At 40.2% G+C, this 18349-nt stretch overlaps 1 protein-coding gene across 1 annotated transcript in view; it reads right to left on the bottom strand.

Annotated features, from left to right (window-relative positions):
- The window catches only part of LOC129545946 (ankyrin repeat domain-containing protein 26-like), a 66414-nt gene that overhangs the window by 11044 nt on the left and 37021 nt on the right, over positions 1–18349 (bottom strand). The window contains exons 15-19 of the mRNA XM_088835511.1: positions 11925–12100; positions 10332–10502; positions 8268–8301; positions 4290–5243; positions 2508–2660 (exon numbers count right to left, since the gene is read on the bottom strand). Coding sequence (XP_088691637.1) covers positions 2508–2660; positions 4290–5243; positions 8268–8301; positions 10332–10502; positions 11925–12100 — 1488 coding nt within the window. The remainder of the gene's footprint in view (positions 1–2507; positions 2661–4289; positions 5244–8267; positions 8302–10331; positions 10503–11924; positions 12101–18349) is intronic.

The following is an 18349-nucleotide window of genomic DNA, read 5'->3' as shown; positions in this document are numbered from 1 at the left end:
TTTCTCCAGGGGATCTTCCCAACCCAGGGATCAAACCTGGGTCTCCTGCATTGCAGGTAGATTCTTTGCTGTCTGAGACACCAGGGAAGTCCAACCGAGAGACCAAGACATACAAAAGGAGAAGAGGCCGTGGGATTTTCTTAGAAGTTCAATAAAGAGGAACCTGGCTTAGGAAACATGACTCACCTAAAGACAGAGGTCATTTTTGTTTGTAATTGGCGTTATTACGGTCGCTCTATTTTGCCTGCAAAACAATTTGGTATTTCAGGCAGACGGCATGCCAGCAGAAGTGGTCATCTACACAAGTCACAGGGAACTCACTCTCCATACCGTTGCAAGGGGCAGTAATGGGGAGCATGAGGCCCAAAACACACATGTCCAGTACTGCAAAAACGTTCACTGACTCCACTAACCAACTAGTACTTTTGTACTTTTCTCCACTTACAATAATTTGTAGCTTACTTCCTCTCTGTACTACGCAGTGGACAATGACCATCGGTTAATATGCAAATAGCACCTCCTGGACAGAGTGGTACAGAACATTACACGACCATCAGAGGAAGGGTGAAGTCACGGCCATGGAAATATTACCCGACTGCTAAATGAAAGTTCTGAATCAATTCATTCCCAGCAACTGTTAATGCCTAGCAAGTACTCGGATGAGAAGATGAAGGTTACCAGATATGCATATCAGAGAAGCCATCCCCAGAACCTGAGGCTGGGAAGATTAGAAATCCACTGGGGCCTGAAAGGCAAGATAGCCGTAAATCCCACTTCTGGCTGCATAATGAAGGAAGGCAAATTTACATTTTACTACCAGAATCAGGGGGGAGAATGAGCATTTAATTGAACAATTCTCCTCTATGAGACTAAGCACTTTCAATTTTACATTTAATTACTTAAAATACACTTTAATAAAAGTTTTACTAAACCAGCATCTCAAAGAAGAAATTACTGGTACGGATGAAGTACTTTAGTAATATCCTAACAATTGTTAAGCTAAATGATTTTCCATTTATGCAAGACAAGTGCTGTGCATATTAAGAAATATTCCCTGTTAGACTAATGTATCCTTAAACAAGATTCTCCCTCATGAAAAAATGACAACAATTTAAAATGAAGGGCTAAACTGTTCTTCACAGACTAGACGACAGGGCTGAAGAGAAAAGGCTCGATGAGAGCTGGACAGTCAGGAAAGCTCTGGAGGAGGAGAGACTGGGCACCAGGTCTGAATAAATGGAGAACTACCCAAGAGGAACAGAAACTGTGAAGACGGCATGACAGTCTGAGCAAAGGCCAGAAAAGGAGAAAGTAGCCAGGGAACTCTGAGGACAAAATCCCACCACGGGGAAATAAAAGCATGTCCATCCAGAAACGTGTAAGTCAATGCTCACAGCAGCATTGTTCGTAGCTGCAAAGGGGAAACAACCCAAATCTCCCAACAACTTATGAATGGACAAATGGCTTAGCCACATACTGTTTCTTGTTTGACAATCAACAGAAACGGAAGAACTGATACGTGCTATAACATGGATGAACCGCAGAAACATGACATCAAATGGGAAAAGTGAACCACAAAGGAGCACACACTGTGTGATTCCATTCATGTGAAATACCCAGAACAGGCTGTCGACACAGACAGATATTAGACTGGGGGTTGCTGGGGCTGAGGGAGATGAGGGGTCCATAGGTGGTGGCTAAGGGATGCAGGGTTCCTCTTGGGGGTGATGGAAATGCTCTAAAATTGACTGTGGTTACAGGTGACACCTCTCTAGACTAAGAGATACTGAACTACGCACTTGGAATGGGTGAATTATATGATACGTCAATTATATCTCAATAGCTTTTTTAAAAATCCAAAGGCACTATCTAGATAATGTTCTTAATTCTCTATTTTTGATGTACCTACTATACTCTATCTGAGTACCTCCATGCTTTAACGATGTATCTAAAATGAAAAGAAAAGAAGGCAGTGCCTAATTTCAACTGGTTTGTATAATACACTTTCTGCACAAGTTATTCTGAAATGCACAAAATAAATCCATGGGGTCGCAAAGAGTCGGACACGACTGAGCGACTGAACTGAACTGAAATATATACAGAACTCCACAGTCATTCACAAAAGTGAAGATGAGAAATGATAATTTTCTGGAACATTCCATTAAACATTATCCTCTGATTTTATCTGGCTTGCCTCATCATGGTAATACCGAGATCACGAAGTAAAATATTGTTCAATAGAAAAAAAAAAGTCTCTCAACTTGTGTGAAGAATGATGCACAATTCTCCACTTTCTCAAGGGTATATAATATACGAAAAAAAAAATATATATATATAATGCAAATGGCAGAATGAAAGTCACAGTTTAAGAAACGAGTGCACTTAAAGAATAATAAAATTATAGTAAATTACTAGTAATGAAAATAAAAAAGCTGTCCATGAAAATGAGCGTCCTAAAACACTTTATCCTATGTATTAACTGTCGACACATTCACTTTCACACATACCTGACTTGGGGGCTGAGGGAACTTGCTCTTTAAATCCCGTGCCTCAGCTTCTAACTTGGCAGGATGACGTGACATGACATCCAGGGACGCCTCCAGCGCAGACTGCTTTTTGACGCTGTCATACAGTTCTTGTTGACGGTGTCTCACCACTGCCTAAGAAGACGCTTTGTCATGAGTTTATCAAATCCACTTTACTATGACGTTATGTTAGTAACAGATGACTCCAACATAGGTACTTTGGAAACTATCACCATGGACAGCAACTCACCTTCTTTTCTGCCTCCCTGAATGTGGTTACAGACCCAGGAGGGCTCCTCACCGGCCTTCCTGATACTAAGTTCCTCAGACGAAGGAGGCAGCCCCACTGTCCACACCCTGCCCCCCACCTCCCGATAAATCTGCAGAGCGTCACCACCTAACCTCCAGGACGAAACAGATGTGTAGGTGGGACAAGCGGTGGAAAATTCCACGCTGTGGAAACACTTTTCCTCTTTATTAGAGGCTTCGATTAACCTCGGAGATCCTCACATATCCAATCCAGTGCTCAGATCTTTCCAATAGATTCCTTCCTCAGCAGAGAAATGAGGCCATTCCCTTGCTGCTTATCTATTTTATGTCTAGTCGTGTGTCTATGTTAATCCCCAACTCCTAATTTATCCCTCCTCCCCACCTTTCCCCTTGGCTAACCATAATATTCTGCAGGCATCTACATGGGAAAGGATCTGAAAATGAATGGATATATGTATGCCTATAACTGAATCAACTTGCTGTACATCTGAAACTAACGCAAAATTGTAAATCAACTATGTTCCAATATAAAAGAATAATGAAATTTTAAAAATGAGGTTTCTCCCATGCCTTCAAGGAGCCTCGATAACCTGGCGTCCACCTGCCCCCGGACCGCAGCCCCTAGAACCCTCTCCTGACTCACTCCATCCCTGCTGCTCACGAATCCTGCCAGCCTCCATTTGTATTGGGCAAACTGGTATTCGAATGACAGTAATTGACCCTTAAAATGAGAATTATGAGCAAATTGTTTGTAAACATGTTCTAAGTAAATAGCAGAAATAGCAGTGGGGAGATTAAATCAAGAAGAGCTTGGTTAAAGCTCACCACTTGAGTCCCAAATTATGATTTAATGACAAGTATATTTAAATGACTTGTCAATGAATTCTCAATTTAATGACAACTCTTTAAAGAGTTGAGAGGCCATAAGAATAAATGAGTCAAGCCTGAAATGTTTTCCAAGTTACTTCAAATTGACATGAATAAAGCTAAACTTATACCAACAAATATGACAAAAAGGTATGACAAGCTACTGAAGCCAAAGTACAGTTTATAAGTAATAGCCTCTGGGAAACCTGGACTTGACTGTCAAGGTAATCCGTGTAACTGAAGCTTAATTTCACAATATTCCCTTTAGGTTTGAGTGTTTCTTTTATCTGCTTCATCGTGATACTGACATGTGGTCACATGGAGATTAAATTGATTGTCTGAATAGTAAAAGAGTAACTTACTAACACCTGTCTATACTAAAAATTTAGAACTTCATCTCTTAACATTTCATAAGCGACACGATGTCTCTACTCAAAGTGAAGCATCTCTCGGGTCTAATTTTATTTGCTGGATACAGGTGTGCTTTTACTTCTGTTTCAGGGACCATAGATTCACAGCCTGTGTATTTTTTATATTCAGCTAGATTCAACATTTAGCCAGAATTAAGAATCACTTTGAATTTTCTTTCAGGAAGTCGGAGAATTAGTTCTCCTTCTGGATACTTACTTCTCTTTCTGCTTTCTCATTTTCACACTGACATAGTCTCTCTTTCAAATGATCATGTTGGTTGACTAATTCCTTGTTTCTTTCCTCCAGCATTAGATCTCGTTTCTCACTTTCAGCATGAAGCTTTCTCACGAACTGCTGAAACTGGTCTAGGATGCTAATGACCGTCTTCTCTTTACTGTCGGCTCTGTTTCGTGCATCATCCAGCTGCTGTCGGAGCAACATGTTTTCACACTGGAGTTGAGATAATCTCTCTTCTAAGGATTCCTGCTTTCCAAGGTATTCATTCACTTTGCCTTGTTCGCTCTGATACATGTGTTCGATATCCTGCTTTTGACACTCTGCTTGCCATAAGTCTGTCTGGACATGTTCTAACATCAAAGTCTTTTCTCGGAGATCATCTCTCGTCTGATGCAGCTTGATTTTTAGCTTATTGAATTTATTTTTCACTTTAGAAAGTTGCTGGGAAAGCATCTCATTGTCACTTTTCAGCTTAGCCATATCGAACTTCGTTTGGTCCTGCAAGCGTAACCTCTTGTCTTTTGCCTTCTGGGAGGCAAGTTCCAGGTCTCTTTGTGATGTCTGACCTGGATGATGATCGTGCATGGCAGCAGCCAGTCTAGAATGGTAGGATTCCACTTCTGTTTCCAGGCTTTGTGTGCTTTGTTTTGCGTTCTCCAGCTCAGAGTTTAGCACTGTATTTTCAGCTACCGGAATGTTAAACTGGCTGGTGTGCTGGAATGTGGTAATTGTCAGCACTTCCTTGTTCAATTTTATTGCCTTTTGAGGATAATCATTCTCTCCTTTTAGAGTTTCAATGTCCTCAAAAGATTTCTTTTCTTTTTCCTGGTTCTGGTTTTTCACTGTGTCTCTTTCTAGTCTTGGCATGGCAGTTTCATCCTGCCTGTGGTTTTTGCGCAACAGAACTTTTGCTTTTCTACCACTATCAGAAGCCTAAGTGAGACAAAGGAGAGTTTCAGTTAGTACTCAATAAAATGACATTTCATCATTTCCTCTGAAATGAAAGACTAACCTGTATGTTTATCCAGTGAAAAGACTGCACCAAGTGGATCTCCAAATGGAAAAAATAAGGCTCGATACCAACCTCAGACCTTATACAAGCAGAAATTCCCAAAGGTCCAAAAATTTATTTGAAGACAATGAATCCATGAAAGGAAAAAGAAAGCCCAAGGGACTTTTCAAGCAGCTCAGAACTGGAAAGGCTTTTCTCTGAATTACAACAAACCCAGAAAGCTTAAAATAAAAGATTTAGATCTGACTACACTGAAAAATTGCATCTGATGTGGTCTATTTATATAATGGAAAACTACGAAGCCATGAAAAAGAATGTAATAATGCTATTTGCAGCAACAAAGATGGACCTAGAGCTGATCACACTAAGTGAAGTCAGTCAGACCAAGACAAGTCATACCGCTTCCATGTGAAATCAAAAATGAACTTATTCACAAAACAGAAACAGACCCACGGACATAGGAAACAAGCTGAGTCACTGCACGGGAAAGGGGGTAGGGGAAGGGATTAATCAGGAGGTTGGGTTTAACACACACCATTTTATATAGACAAGTGTGTACAAAATAACCAGTAAGGATCTACTGTACAACATAAGGAATTACATTTAACATTCTACAAGAAGAATCTAAAAAGGAATGTGTGTGTGTGTGTGTGTGTTAGTCAGCCATGTCCAACTCTTTGCGACCACATGGACTGTAGCCTGCCAGGCTCTGCTGGATTCTCCAGGCAAGAATACTGGAGTGGGTTGCCATTTCCTCCTCCAAGGGATCTTCCCGACCCCAGGATCAAACCCAGGTCTCCTGCATTGCAGGTGGATTCTTTACTGTCTGAGCCAGCAGGGAAGCTCCATTTATATAATATACACACACATACACATATATCTCTGAATCACTGCGCTGCACACCTGAAACTAACACAATATTGTAAATCAACGATAATTCCATTACACCACCACTCGCTCCCTTTAAAAAGACTGCATCTGATACCTCCTATACAGCTACTTCACAAGAGCCTTAGCTCTGTATATACTTAAATAGATGAAATTTCATACAAAAATTGTTTTCCTGCTACCTCTCTAACATTTTAATAGGCAATTGCAAGGCTTATACCTATTGACAGCTGCACTAAGCACTTCTACAAACATCAGTTAACACATTAGCTATAATGATTCTGGGAAGGAAGAAGCTAAAATCACGTAAGTACACTGCAGGCTTTTCACCAGGTCTCTGCCTCGACTAGTCCTCTTACATCAAACCACAGGCACTTCTCTAGAACAAACATATCAGTACAAACAAGCCTCCTATTTCATTCTTGGTGCAGACACTCACGGCAAATAAGGAAAAGTTTAGAGAGCTCGTCATAGAGAATCATGAGATTATTTGCTGCTGCAGTAACTTTCATTACCTCTTCATACTGCTTAAAATAGCAAGATGGGGGAAACACAATGAGAAACACAATAATTATCACTGAAGGTCTACGATGGCTTATCTATCACTGTTCTCAAAAGTTCCTTGTCTGACACAGGACACTCCACAGAGCAGAGGGTCATTTTCTCACATGCACAAGAATGACTTCCAAAGCATGGTCTCTGAACTGCCTACAGTTCTCGCCTTACCTTCTGTGGAAGTGATAAACTAACCTAATCATCCACCAAGGAAGGGAAATCACTACCAAATACCAGAATAGCTACCGTTAGTAGCAAGAGATTTTATTTTTTTTTCCCTTGGTGGGAGGGGGACTTTTATAAGTTTATTCTAAAGAAACTACTTTCTAAAGTGTACAAAACAATTTTTACAACAGATGTCGCAGTTTTTACGAATTGAAAAACTGTAAGTGATATGAAAAGGCGGTTGATAGGGTACTGGTTACAAAAGTGACAGTGGAGTCAAGAACAGACTCTGATTTAAACACTGAAGATGATGACATGCGTGGTGTGACCGACACGCTCACTCCAGAGCAGAGGGACTTGGTCGGGTATCGCAGTCGTCGGTGGAGCTCATACGGTCTGCCTGGCCTAAACCACAATCAGGGCCCCAGCTCTGCGAGACAGTCGCAAAAATTTTGAGATCAATTTCTATGGAAAATATTAAAGCTCTCACTCTCCTTGAGTGAGGCCATCGTGTGTCCCTACCTGACTGCTGTAGACAAATGGATTTGAATTACAAATACTACTTTCCCAGTTCTTCCCGAGAGCTTTTCGTTGTGGCAGATCTGCGGCCAGGACCTCGGGGATGGGACCCAGGCCGTGTTTGAGAGGGACATCGGTTGGGGCAGTGAATTCCTCTGCTCTGAGATGCCACTCGAGAACTCTGCAGAATGAAGGACAATCAACTTCAAGAGTGTCTGGCTTCTACCAACTGCTGGAAAAAATCCACGGGGAGCATTCCTGCACCTCTCGAGGATGCCAGTTAACCACACCCGGCCTGGAGGACTCTACTGTGAGGGAGAACTCAGCTGGGAAAGCTGGAGCCAGCTCTGAGCTGTTCACGGGGCAGGTGGACTGGAGGGCTGACGGGCACAGAGGGAGGGGTCCACGACGCTCAGGCACCTGCCAGATGGCAACGGGGAATTTTTAGAGGAAAGCATGTCGCCATCCTCGGAAGCAGTTTCAGATGACTGAGTTAAATCATCAAGGGAATTCAGGTGATCACTTTGTTCTTTGACCTACACATGAACAATACTGTTTCACAATGTCCTTAAAATATGTATAAAATACACCCAGTGTACAAAGGTGATAAATCCCTTTCTCAAAGCAAAAGCAGAGACTTCTTAAAAGAACAGGTTTTTATCAAAAGGATAACTTCATCAACAGAGTTTCTAAATTATGTTTTCAGAGTAAATGTCTCTTCAACAAAGGAAGATTTTCTGTTTTGCCACTATTCCTTTTACGAAGTATTTTTTAGAGAATAATATATGTTAAAGTTAATTTTTTTCATTTTACTATACCTTCTTCTTTTCATATGCTGTTTTCCTTGCAGGCCTAAAAAAACACAAATGATTCTTTTCAGGCTAAAATTTAATAACTCAAAAACATAAGCAATAACTAAACGTTTGTGTTTTATATAACATCCTTGCATTCATAAGTAATTTCTATAAAAGGATGAAACAATAAAAAAGAGTAGCATTAAAGGACAAAGAAAATATATCTGTAATAGTAATAAAACATTAAATTTAGATCAAAGGAAAAGGAAAATCCTAACATTACTTGCGTTATGTGATAGAAGCAGTATACCAGGGGTGTTTTGCAGTTGTCATTTTTAATAAGAACTGACTGTTATGGCAATAAAACCTATCTCGGAAGTATTCCCTAAGTCCTTATAAGAAAGAAACCCATTTTTTGTCACGATGTTATTAGCTTTTTGAGGGCTTATTATGCAATGGCTATGCATTATTACAAGCATTTGACATGCCATAAAGGCATTTTAAGCCTCACGGTCATTCTGGGAGATAGGTAATATATTAGATCTTTTAGCTAGGAAGAAATGGAGCAAAGAAAGGCTGAGGCACTTGCCCAAGACCACACAGCAGTTCACCAAAACCCCAGAATTCAAACCCAGGAAATCTGGCCAGAATGCTGCTGTTCCAAAATATGCTGAGAAAGTGATACTGAAAATTCTTTTTATTTATTTATTTAATTGGCATGAGCTTGAACATTTTTTTTTCTTTTTTATTTGGAGGCTAATTACTTTACAATATTATATTGGTTTTGCCATACATTGATATGAACCCGCCCCGGGTGTACATGTGTTCCCCTTCTCACCTCCCTCATCCTCCTATCCTCCCTCCGGGAGTCTTTTTAAGTAATATGATACCACATGAATCTATATTATTATCTCCCCTCCCACCTCCCTCATCCTCCTATCCTCCCTCCGGGAGTCTTTTTAAGTAATATGATACCACATGAATCTATATTATTATCTCATGTCTAGCTATAACTACAAATGATAATTCTGAATCTAAAAACATATTTCTAACAAAACAAAAAGACTTTAGATGTAGGCAATATTGGAAATCGACTTTCAATAAAGATTTGCTTTTTCTAAAGAAATTGATCAATACACATTCATTCAAGCATTCTGCTCTTTCTTTACGCTTCCGACATACACTTGTGGAGCACACAGTATGTGTTAACGACACTTTCAGTACAGGAAGCATGGTTTTTCTCATTTAGATCTTTATCATCCGAAGTAATAAAGCATACAAGATTGTTAATTGTTTCTACTGAAAATAAACAAAATCCTCCCCTTTTGAATGAAGTTAACATGATGTGATGTTTCACAGCACTTACAAAATCAGAGCTACCCTCGATGACACTATCAACTAGAATCATCAAGGAATGATTAAATCCTATTCAGTATAACCTAAATATCTGTAAATTCATGATTATATAATTTAAAAAATTCTATATATGATTTAAGTAGTCATCTACATATTCATTTACATAAGAATATTATGCTTCAGAGCCAATGAACAAGCCCTTCCCCAAAACTACATATGCACAGAAGTACATATGTACATAATAAGCATGTACAATAATAATAATGTACAGTTAATTTATTGTCATAGTTTAAAGATAATGTCATACAATCAATAGGCTTTCTAATATTGGAAATGCAAACAAGATTAAACTCAATAAACACTTCCTCCGCTGGCTCATTTCCAACAGCATACACACTCTACCAGCTCCCTTCTTAATATAAAACAAGAAACTCCTTTGAACTCCACATTCCTCTTCAATTACCATCCAGTTCTTCATTGCCTGCCCCAGTAAATATTCCCTACGGAGCTGTTTACGTGTATTCACTACAGTCCAGCTTCCAAGTGGACTATTTACTGAAACGACTTCCGGCCAAAGGCACGGGTCCTCTCCGTAACCATTCTGTGGTGTTCATCCAGTAGAGTTGAAGATTCTCTTCTCTTGGCCTGTATACTATATTACGCTGCTCTATTTCCAGAAGTATTCAGTGCTAATATTTCTTCCCCTAGAAATAAAGAATTTGTCCGTGTTACCTGCCATCCTCTCGATCCACTTTCCTTGAAATGCTGTCATCATTCACATGCAGCAGACCACCAGTCAGTGAATCGGTCTTTCCAAATATTGGTGCAATCACACATTCTTCTTGTGTCCATTTGCCATTGTTCTTTTCCTCTATTTCCTTCCTGGGCACGCCAGGATCGCTACTTTAAAAAATCCACAAAAAAGCCAATGTTTTCAAATATTCAACTAATAAAGAATAAAAAAACAATTCTTGTAAAATTCCAACTCTTACCCATCTTAAGCCATTAATTAATTCACAAAACAGTTACGAAGTACCAACCATATGCAAGAAAACAAATTCTTCCTCCAAACACAGATATACAATTATGATACAATATGATATGTAAGAGTTGACATATGAAAGTCATAAGTGGAATAAGGAAGGATTCACAGACGAAGTGAAGAGAGGAGGCCAAAAGGAAGAGAAAAGCGAGAAATCATTCCACTGGGAGATTAGAACGTGAGCACACAGGTCAGGCACACAACATCTAGGTTGTTTCCTAGGAACCTGGAAGGAAAAGTACAAAACACATGAAAGAAAGTAGAGAGATGCATCTGGAAAGACACTGGGAAGAACCTCAAGGGCGACACTGAAAACCTGGAGTCCACTGGCTAAACACAATGATTCTTAGACATAGGAGCCATAATAAGATTTACACTATATTTTTTGTTTTGCTTTTAAATACGGTAATGTTTAATTTCGGAATTTCCCTGGTTCTCCAGTGCTGAGGAATCTGCCTGCTAGTGCAGGGGGCACAGGTTCGATCCCTGGTCAGGGAAAATAGCACATGCCGTGGAGCAATGAATCCTGTGCTCCACAACCACTGAAGCCAGCACCCTAGAGCCCATGTTCAGCATCAAGAGAAGCCACCACAATGAGAAGCCCAAGCACCACAGCTGCAAAGACGCAGCGCAAACAAATAAATAAGAAAAAAAAAAAAAAACCCTCAAAGAGAAAAGTAACAATTTAGATGGTTTTTAGAATGACAAGTGGCACATCCACCATGAAAGAGGAAATCAAATTTAGCGAGGCTGGGGGCAGTTTACTTGTAAAACACCCACATGGGTGATGTCAGCATCAAGGATGAAAGGCAGGTGCCTCGTCAGTTCTCCTGCCACCAACAACAGTTTGGCCTCCATCCAAGGACACACTCAAAGTGCTAGGAGAAAACTGCCAACCAAGAGTGCTCTGTACAGAAAAGCTCTCTTTCAGATGAAGGAGAAATAAAATCTTTCCCAGACAAAAAAACCTGAGGGAGCTCATCACCAGTAGTCCCACCTCATAAGAAACGCTGAAAGAAGTCCCCAAACTGAAATGAAAGGACGTTCATTAGTGACACGAAATAAATTTAAACATACAACACACTGGTTAAGGCAAGCATGCAGTCAAATCCAGAATACTCTACTACTGTAACATGGTGGTATGTTAACAAAGTAACTAGTATTAAGGCTAAAGGATGAGAGGATTCAAAATAACCATCTCTCTAGTAAAATATAAAATTCGTCAATCACAAGCATTAGCTCAAGTTAGATTTGATTTTACAGGAAAATAACAAATGACCTACTGTTGCATATTGATAGAGGCTTCCCTATCAGAACCTTCATTCTGCATGGCAGGAAACTCCTGCTTGTGGTTTCCTCCACTCTTTTTCTGCTGAATCCATCGACTCTGTGCAGCAGCATGGCACACGTTGTCTGATGCTTCCACTTCACTACTTCTGTGCTTCTTTTCTTCTTCAACCTTTAATGAAAGTTTGACACTAAGAACAATTGCTATGACTTAATTCTAAAGACTCTGTTTTCAATTTATTATTTGACTCAGCATTTGCCCTGATGTTAAGTGATAAAGATATTTTTGTGCTTACATTAATTTTATCACTTACAAGTCACTGAAATTTTTGTAAAACGTGCTTCTGTTTGAGGGAAAGAAACAAAATTCCCAAAATTTCAAGAAAGGCCTTCTTAATAAGATACAATTATTCACATCCAGTCTTCCCCATCTGACTGGCAGAGATAGAGACACAAACACACACAACATCTGCCCTCTTCGGTCTTTACCACCTGGATTTTCCATGAAACAGTCAGATGTAGAGGATGTGACACCTTAGTGCCTCAGAGACAGAAAGCAATCTTTCTTCTTTCTGCACTAAAGCTATTCTTTCCCCACCGCCTTTTCCAATTCTTTTTTCACTGGTATCCAGGTGATAGCAATAACCTGATGGTGTTCACTGAGATATACGAACCAAAGCTTACCAAAACACAAGGAGCAGAATGAAACTGAGGAGGTCTTAGTTAGTGTGGAATTCTGGAATATAAGTAATGCTTCCCAACTCCACATTCAATACCCATCAAATTTTATAGCTAGAGGGTATAGAAATAACTATCTACCTTTGCCCCACTATTTACCAATAACAGCTTTAAAATAAAGGTTAAATGTTTTGTTCAAAGCCCCCAAAGTGGCATTCCCTAACATTTTATGGCACCAAAAGAGATGATACAATTCTGTAATCTTGAATCCGATAAAATTACCAAACGAATTCCTCAAATGAATCAGGTAAGTGAAAAGCGTGACTTTGCCAAAGCAATTTAATTCGTAAGTTGGGGGTAGGGTTTATTCTCTTTTTTCTTTAAAGGAGAATAGCTACATTTTCTTCTTGTTTTTTTGTCTTCAACGAAAGAGCAAGCAAGTTTAAAAATCTGTTATGGAAGAAAGAAATAACTCACAGCATCTCAAACTTCCGTGTTTTTTTTTTTTTTTTTGGAGATAAACACTTGATTTTTTTTTCTTTTTTTACTGAGGGTTGATACAACCATTGGGCTTCCCTGGTGGCTCAGATGTTAAAGAATCTGCTTTCAATGCAGGAGACCTGGCTTCGATCCCTGGGTTGGGATGATCCCGTGGAGAAGGGAATGGCTATCCACTCCAATGATATTCTGGCCTGGAGAAATCCATGGACAGGGAAGCCTGGCCAGCTACAGTCCATGGGGTCGCAAAGAATCAGAGACGACTGACCAACTCTCTCACACACATATACTACCTATGTGACAAAATCACACATGTCAAAACTTACTACATTTTAGTAAACAACATAGTGAAGAGGGCTCTCTCAAAAGAGACATCTGAGAGTGGTGATTAAAGCATAGGTGGGAGCACATGTACTGCTTATTACAAACATCCTGAAGTGGCCATGTTGGATATCTAAGTGCCCAGGGACTGAGGAAAGCAGAGAAGGTCACACATATTCAACCACAATGAAGAGATTAGAGGAAATGTGTGTTTCTGTCCCTTCTCGCAGTTTCTGCTTTCTTCCCATTCTGTGGAAATGCAACTTATATTTAAGCCAACAAAGTTAAAAAGAAAAAAAACACTGCAAAACCCTAGTTGATCACTGTCCTTAAACACTTTCCTCGGTGCTTATTCTGGCTCAGGACGTTACATGGTGTGTAGCTACATGAGTTTCCCAGTCCATATGAAAGACTGACAGAGACAGAATTAGACTGATTGAAGGACAAAAGCCATGAAAACAGTTTCCTGAATTCCTATTATTTGGATGGCAGAAATAATCTATTTCTACACAAGTACCTATTTAGATAACTCCACTTTATGCATAAGTAGAAAATCGAAATGGACCAGATCATCTTGAAAGGGAGAAACCAAAGCAAGAGCAAATGAACCTCTACCTCTTTGGGAAGCAGAATGTTCTCTTTTTCTGAAGCTAACAACACTACTTGCACCATGTCTACTGCGTTCTTACACCTCTGCATATCCTTCTGCAATTCTTCACTGAGATACACTTTGGATGCTCTGTGACTCTTCGGTGGAGAAGAATTCCCATCTTCTAATTCGGGTTCCACGCTTTCATCGTCACTAGCCCTGCAATTATCTGCATGCAGTAGCTTCTGGAACTAGTCCTGTATTGGTTTGCTTTTCTTATCAATATTTTTAACGACTGCAGGAGTACCGTGAGGTTTTATTTGAGTTACGTGTTTCATCTTACCGGAGCAGACAAGCCACAGACTAGACTGATGTGTCTCTCCGATGTCTAACTTCCGACTAGTGGGATTTTGCCTCATATTGTCTGACATTGTCATATCAAACCCTTGGTCTTCTTTCACTTCAAATGTAACTACCTGGTCCCCTACTTGTTTATTTTCTATATCATTATAAAAACTCTCCTCATTTTTGATAAACACATGTTCAATATCAGGTTTATCACTTTCAAGGTCTATTTTATTTTCACTGAAGAAGCTTTGAAGGTGACTGACAAGCGTATCCCGGCCACCCATAGTCTATCCGAGGCAGAGACATATGGAAACAAACAAGAGCAGAAGAGTATCCTCCGACAACTCTGCAGCTGAAGCGGACAGAGCACAGGAAGGGGCACCAAGGAGAGAGGAGGCAGGTGTACCTGCGAGCTCAAGGACCGCTGTGACAAAGGGGTGTGTCTCAGAAGATGGAGAGTGCAGAGCCGGGGGGGTGAGGGGATTCTAGAACGGTGGCCCGAGCCAACAGATGAGGTACGCAACAACGTTAACAAGTCACGTGGAAAACCAGATCACAGGTACTGGGAACTGAATAGAGAGACAAAACTGGAGGACCAGGTTCAAACAGGAAAAAGCAAGTGTCATCTTCTTCCTTCCGGTGACAGGGATCTACTAAACAAGTAAAGGCATCACATCATCACAAACATATTTTGTTTTGGTGGTGCCACGCTTTTATTCAAATGACGGGAAAGACTGCACTGCACTAGGAAGTAGCAAGTTCAGTTTAGTTCAGTCGTTCAGTTGTGTCCGATTCTCTGTGACCCCATGGACTGCAGCACGCCAGGCCTCCCTGGCCATCGCCAACTCCCAAAGTTTACTCAAACTCAGGTCCGTTGAGTCGGTGATGCCATCCAACCATCTCATCCTCTGTCGTCCCCTTCTCTTCCTGCCTTCAATCTTTCCCAGCATCAGGGTCTTCCGAATGAGTCAGCTCTTCACATCAGGTGGCCAAAGTTTCAGCTTCAGCCTCAGTCCTTCCAATGAATATTCAGGACTGATTTCCTTTCGGATGGACTGGTTGGATCTCCTTGCAGTTCACGGGACTCTCAAGAGTCTTCTCCAACACCACAGTTCAAAAGCATCAATTCTTTGGCGCTCAGCTGTCTTTATAGTCCAACTCTCATATCCATACGTGACTACTGGAAAAATGATAGCTTTGACTAGACGGACTTTTGTTGGCCAAGTAATGTCTCTGCTTTTTAATGTGCTGTCTAGATTGGTCATAACTTTTCTTCCAGGGAGCAAGTGTCTTTTAATTTCATGGCTGCAGTCACCATCTGCAGTGATTTTGGAGCCCAAGAAAATATAGCTTGTCATTGTTTCCTCTGTTTCCCCATCTACGTCATATGAAGTGTTGGGACCGGATGCCATGATCTTAGTTTTCTGAATGTCGAGTTTTAAGCCAGCTTTTTCACTCTCCTCTTTCACTTTCATCAAGACGATCTTCAGTTCCTCTTTGCCTTCTGCCATAAGGGTGGTGTCATCTGCATATCTGAAGTTATTCATATTTCTCCTGGCAATTTTGATTCCAGCTTGTGTTTCATCCAGCGCAGAGTTTCTCATGATGTACTACTCTGCGTATTAGTTAAATAAGCAGGGTGACAATAAACAGCCTTGATGTACCCCTTTCCCGATTTGGATATTTGGCCTTGGAGTACAGAATGAAGCAGGGCAAAGGCTCATAGAGTTCTGCCAAGAGATCGCACTGGTCATAGCAAACACCCTCTTCCAAGAACAGAAGAGAAGATTCTACACATGGACATCACCAGATGGTCAATACCGAAGTCAGGTTGATTATATTCTTTGCAGCCAAAGATGGAGAAGTTCTATACAGTCAGCAAAAACAAGACCGGGAGCTGACTGTGGCTCAGACCATGAACTCCTTAGAGCCAAATTCAGACTGAGATTGAAGGAAGTAGAAAATATGACCGTATTTTACAGGAGAGCATTAAAAATACAATTAAAAAAAAACTATAAGCAATGCTCCTGAGTGGACAGTAAGCACACTAGACGCCGTACATCTCCCAAAGTGTCCGTGAAACTGGAATTAAAAAGCAAATTTGGCTTTTAGAACAGCCAAATAAAAATGGTAACAGTCATTCTAAAACAAACTGCAGAGCCAGGAGGAATGAAAAGATTGACAAGTATATTTTACAAAGGTTACTCTGGCAGCAACGCAAAAAAGAACTTCAGGGTAGCAAAACTAGAAAGGAATATTTCAAGATTATAGGGGAGACGGTGAGTTATGCTGATAAGATATGACAAATGATAAGCAGGCAGAAAATACTGAACTTCCTGACTGACTGGAGGTGGTATTTTCAAGGAAGTTTGCAGTCCAGGATTTTTCCTGCTGTGATGCTGTCTACTAGGATGGGGAGGACAGATGAAGGGATAGCTTACAAAGAGTCAGGGATGAGGGAAGCGTCAGAGACAATGCCTTCAGTTTGGGGTGTAATAAATTATTTTGAGGCGTGCAAGGGACTCAGAAGAAAGGAGTTGGGTAAATACATTTGAATTAGACATAGATAAACTTATTCAGGTAAAACATATACTGTAAAGATAATTATTTGTAAAAGATACTAACCTGGCATAATTAATGCAAACCTAGGCAGAATTCTGAACTTTTGAAAATAAAACAATACCAGGGGAGGAAAGCTGTGAGGCTAAAACTGTCAATTATATATTTCAACATGTTTCAAGGATATAAAAATATACTGTTATAAATATATGCAAATACTCGTTTCTGTCATGTTACCATAATAAGCATTTTTAAGTTTAATGAAAAGGTTTAATTGTAAAACACCAATTCAAGACGCGACAAGAAGACTCTATTTTAAAACTGACCTTAAAAGACACGTTTTAATTTGTCGAAGAGAAATGCTTATGTGAGGATGGAATTATGAGGCAGTTTAAAGTACTACTATGACATAAGAAAGAAATAGAAAGCCTATTTGAAAAGATCCCATTCAAAATGGAGGGAGAAATCAAACGCTTTACAGACAAAGCAAAAGTTAAGAGAACTGAGCACCGCCAAACCAGCCTTTGTGGCTCAGCTGGTAAAGAATCTGCCAGCAATGCAGGAGACCTGGGTTCAATCCCTGGGTTGGGAAGATCCCCTGGAGAAGAGAAAGGCTACCCACTCCAGTATTCTGGCCTAGAGGATTCCATGGACAGTCCATGGGGTCACAAAGAGTCGGACACGACTGTGTGACTTTCACTTTCACTTTCACACCAGCCTCACAACAAACACTAAAGGGATTTACAGCCAGTAAACACAAGAGAAAGGAAAGACCTACAAAAGCAAACCCAAAACAATTCAGAAAATGTCAACAGGAACGTATATATTGATTATTACTTTAATGTAAGTGGATTCAACGCACCAACCAAAAGATACAGAATAGCTGAATGAATAAAAAAACGACAGCCAAATATATACTGCCCACAAGAGACCCGCTTCAGACCTGGAGACACATACAGACCGAAAGTAAATGAATGGAGAAAGATATTCCATTTGAATGGTAACCAAAAGAAAGCCAGTGTGGCAATCCTTATTTCACACAAAATAGACTTTGAAATAAAGAATATTATAAGAGACAAAGAAGGACACTACATAATGACCAAAGGATCAATCCAAGAAGAAGACATAACAACTGGAAATATTTATGCCCCCAACATAGAAGCACCTCAATACACAAAGCAAACACTAACAGGCATAAGAGGGGAATTCAATAGCAACACAGTCATAGTGGGGCACTTTAACACCCCCCTTACACCAATGGACAGATCATCCAAACAGAGAATCAATAAGGAAACCCAAAACTTCAATGAAACATTAGACCCAAAGGACCTAACTGATATCTTCATGACTTTCCATCCAAATGCAGAAGAATACACTTTGTTCTCAACTGCACATGGAACATTCTCCAGGACAGACCGCATCTTGGGC

This window comes from Moschus berezovskii, chromosome 1 (genome assembly GCF_049115385.1).
Source record: "Moschus berezovskii isolate FMDL1 chromosome 1, NW_MosBer_1.0, whole genome shotgun sequence".
Lineage (NCBI taxonomy): Eukaryota > Metazoa > Chordata > Mammalia > Artiodactyla > Moschidae > Moschus > Moschus berezovskii.
Note: the sequence above shows the minus strand (reverse complement) of the source record. Positions and strands in the feature narration are given on the sequence as shown.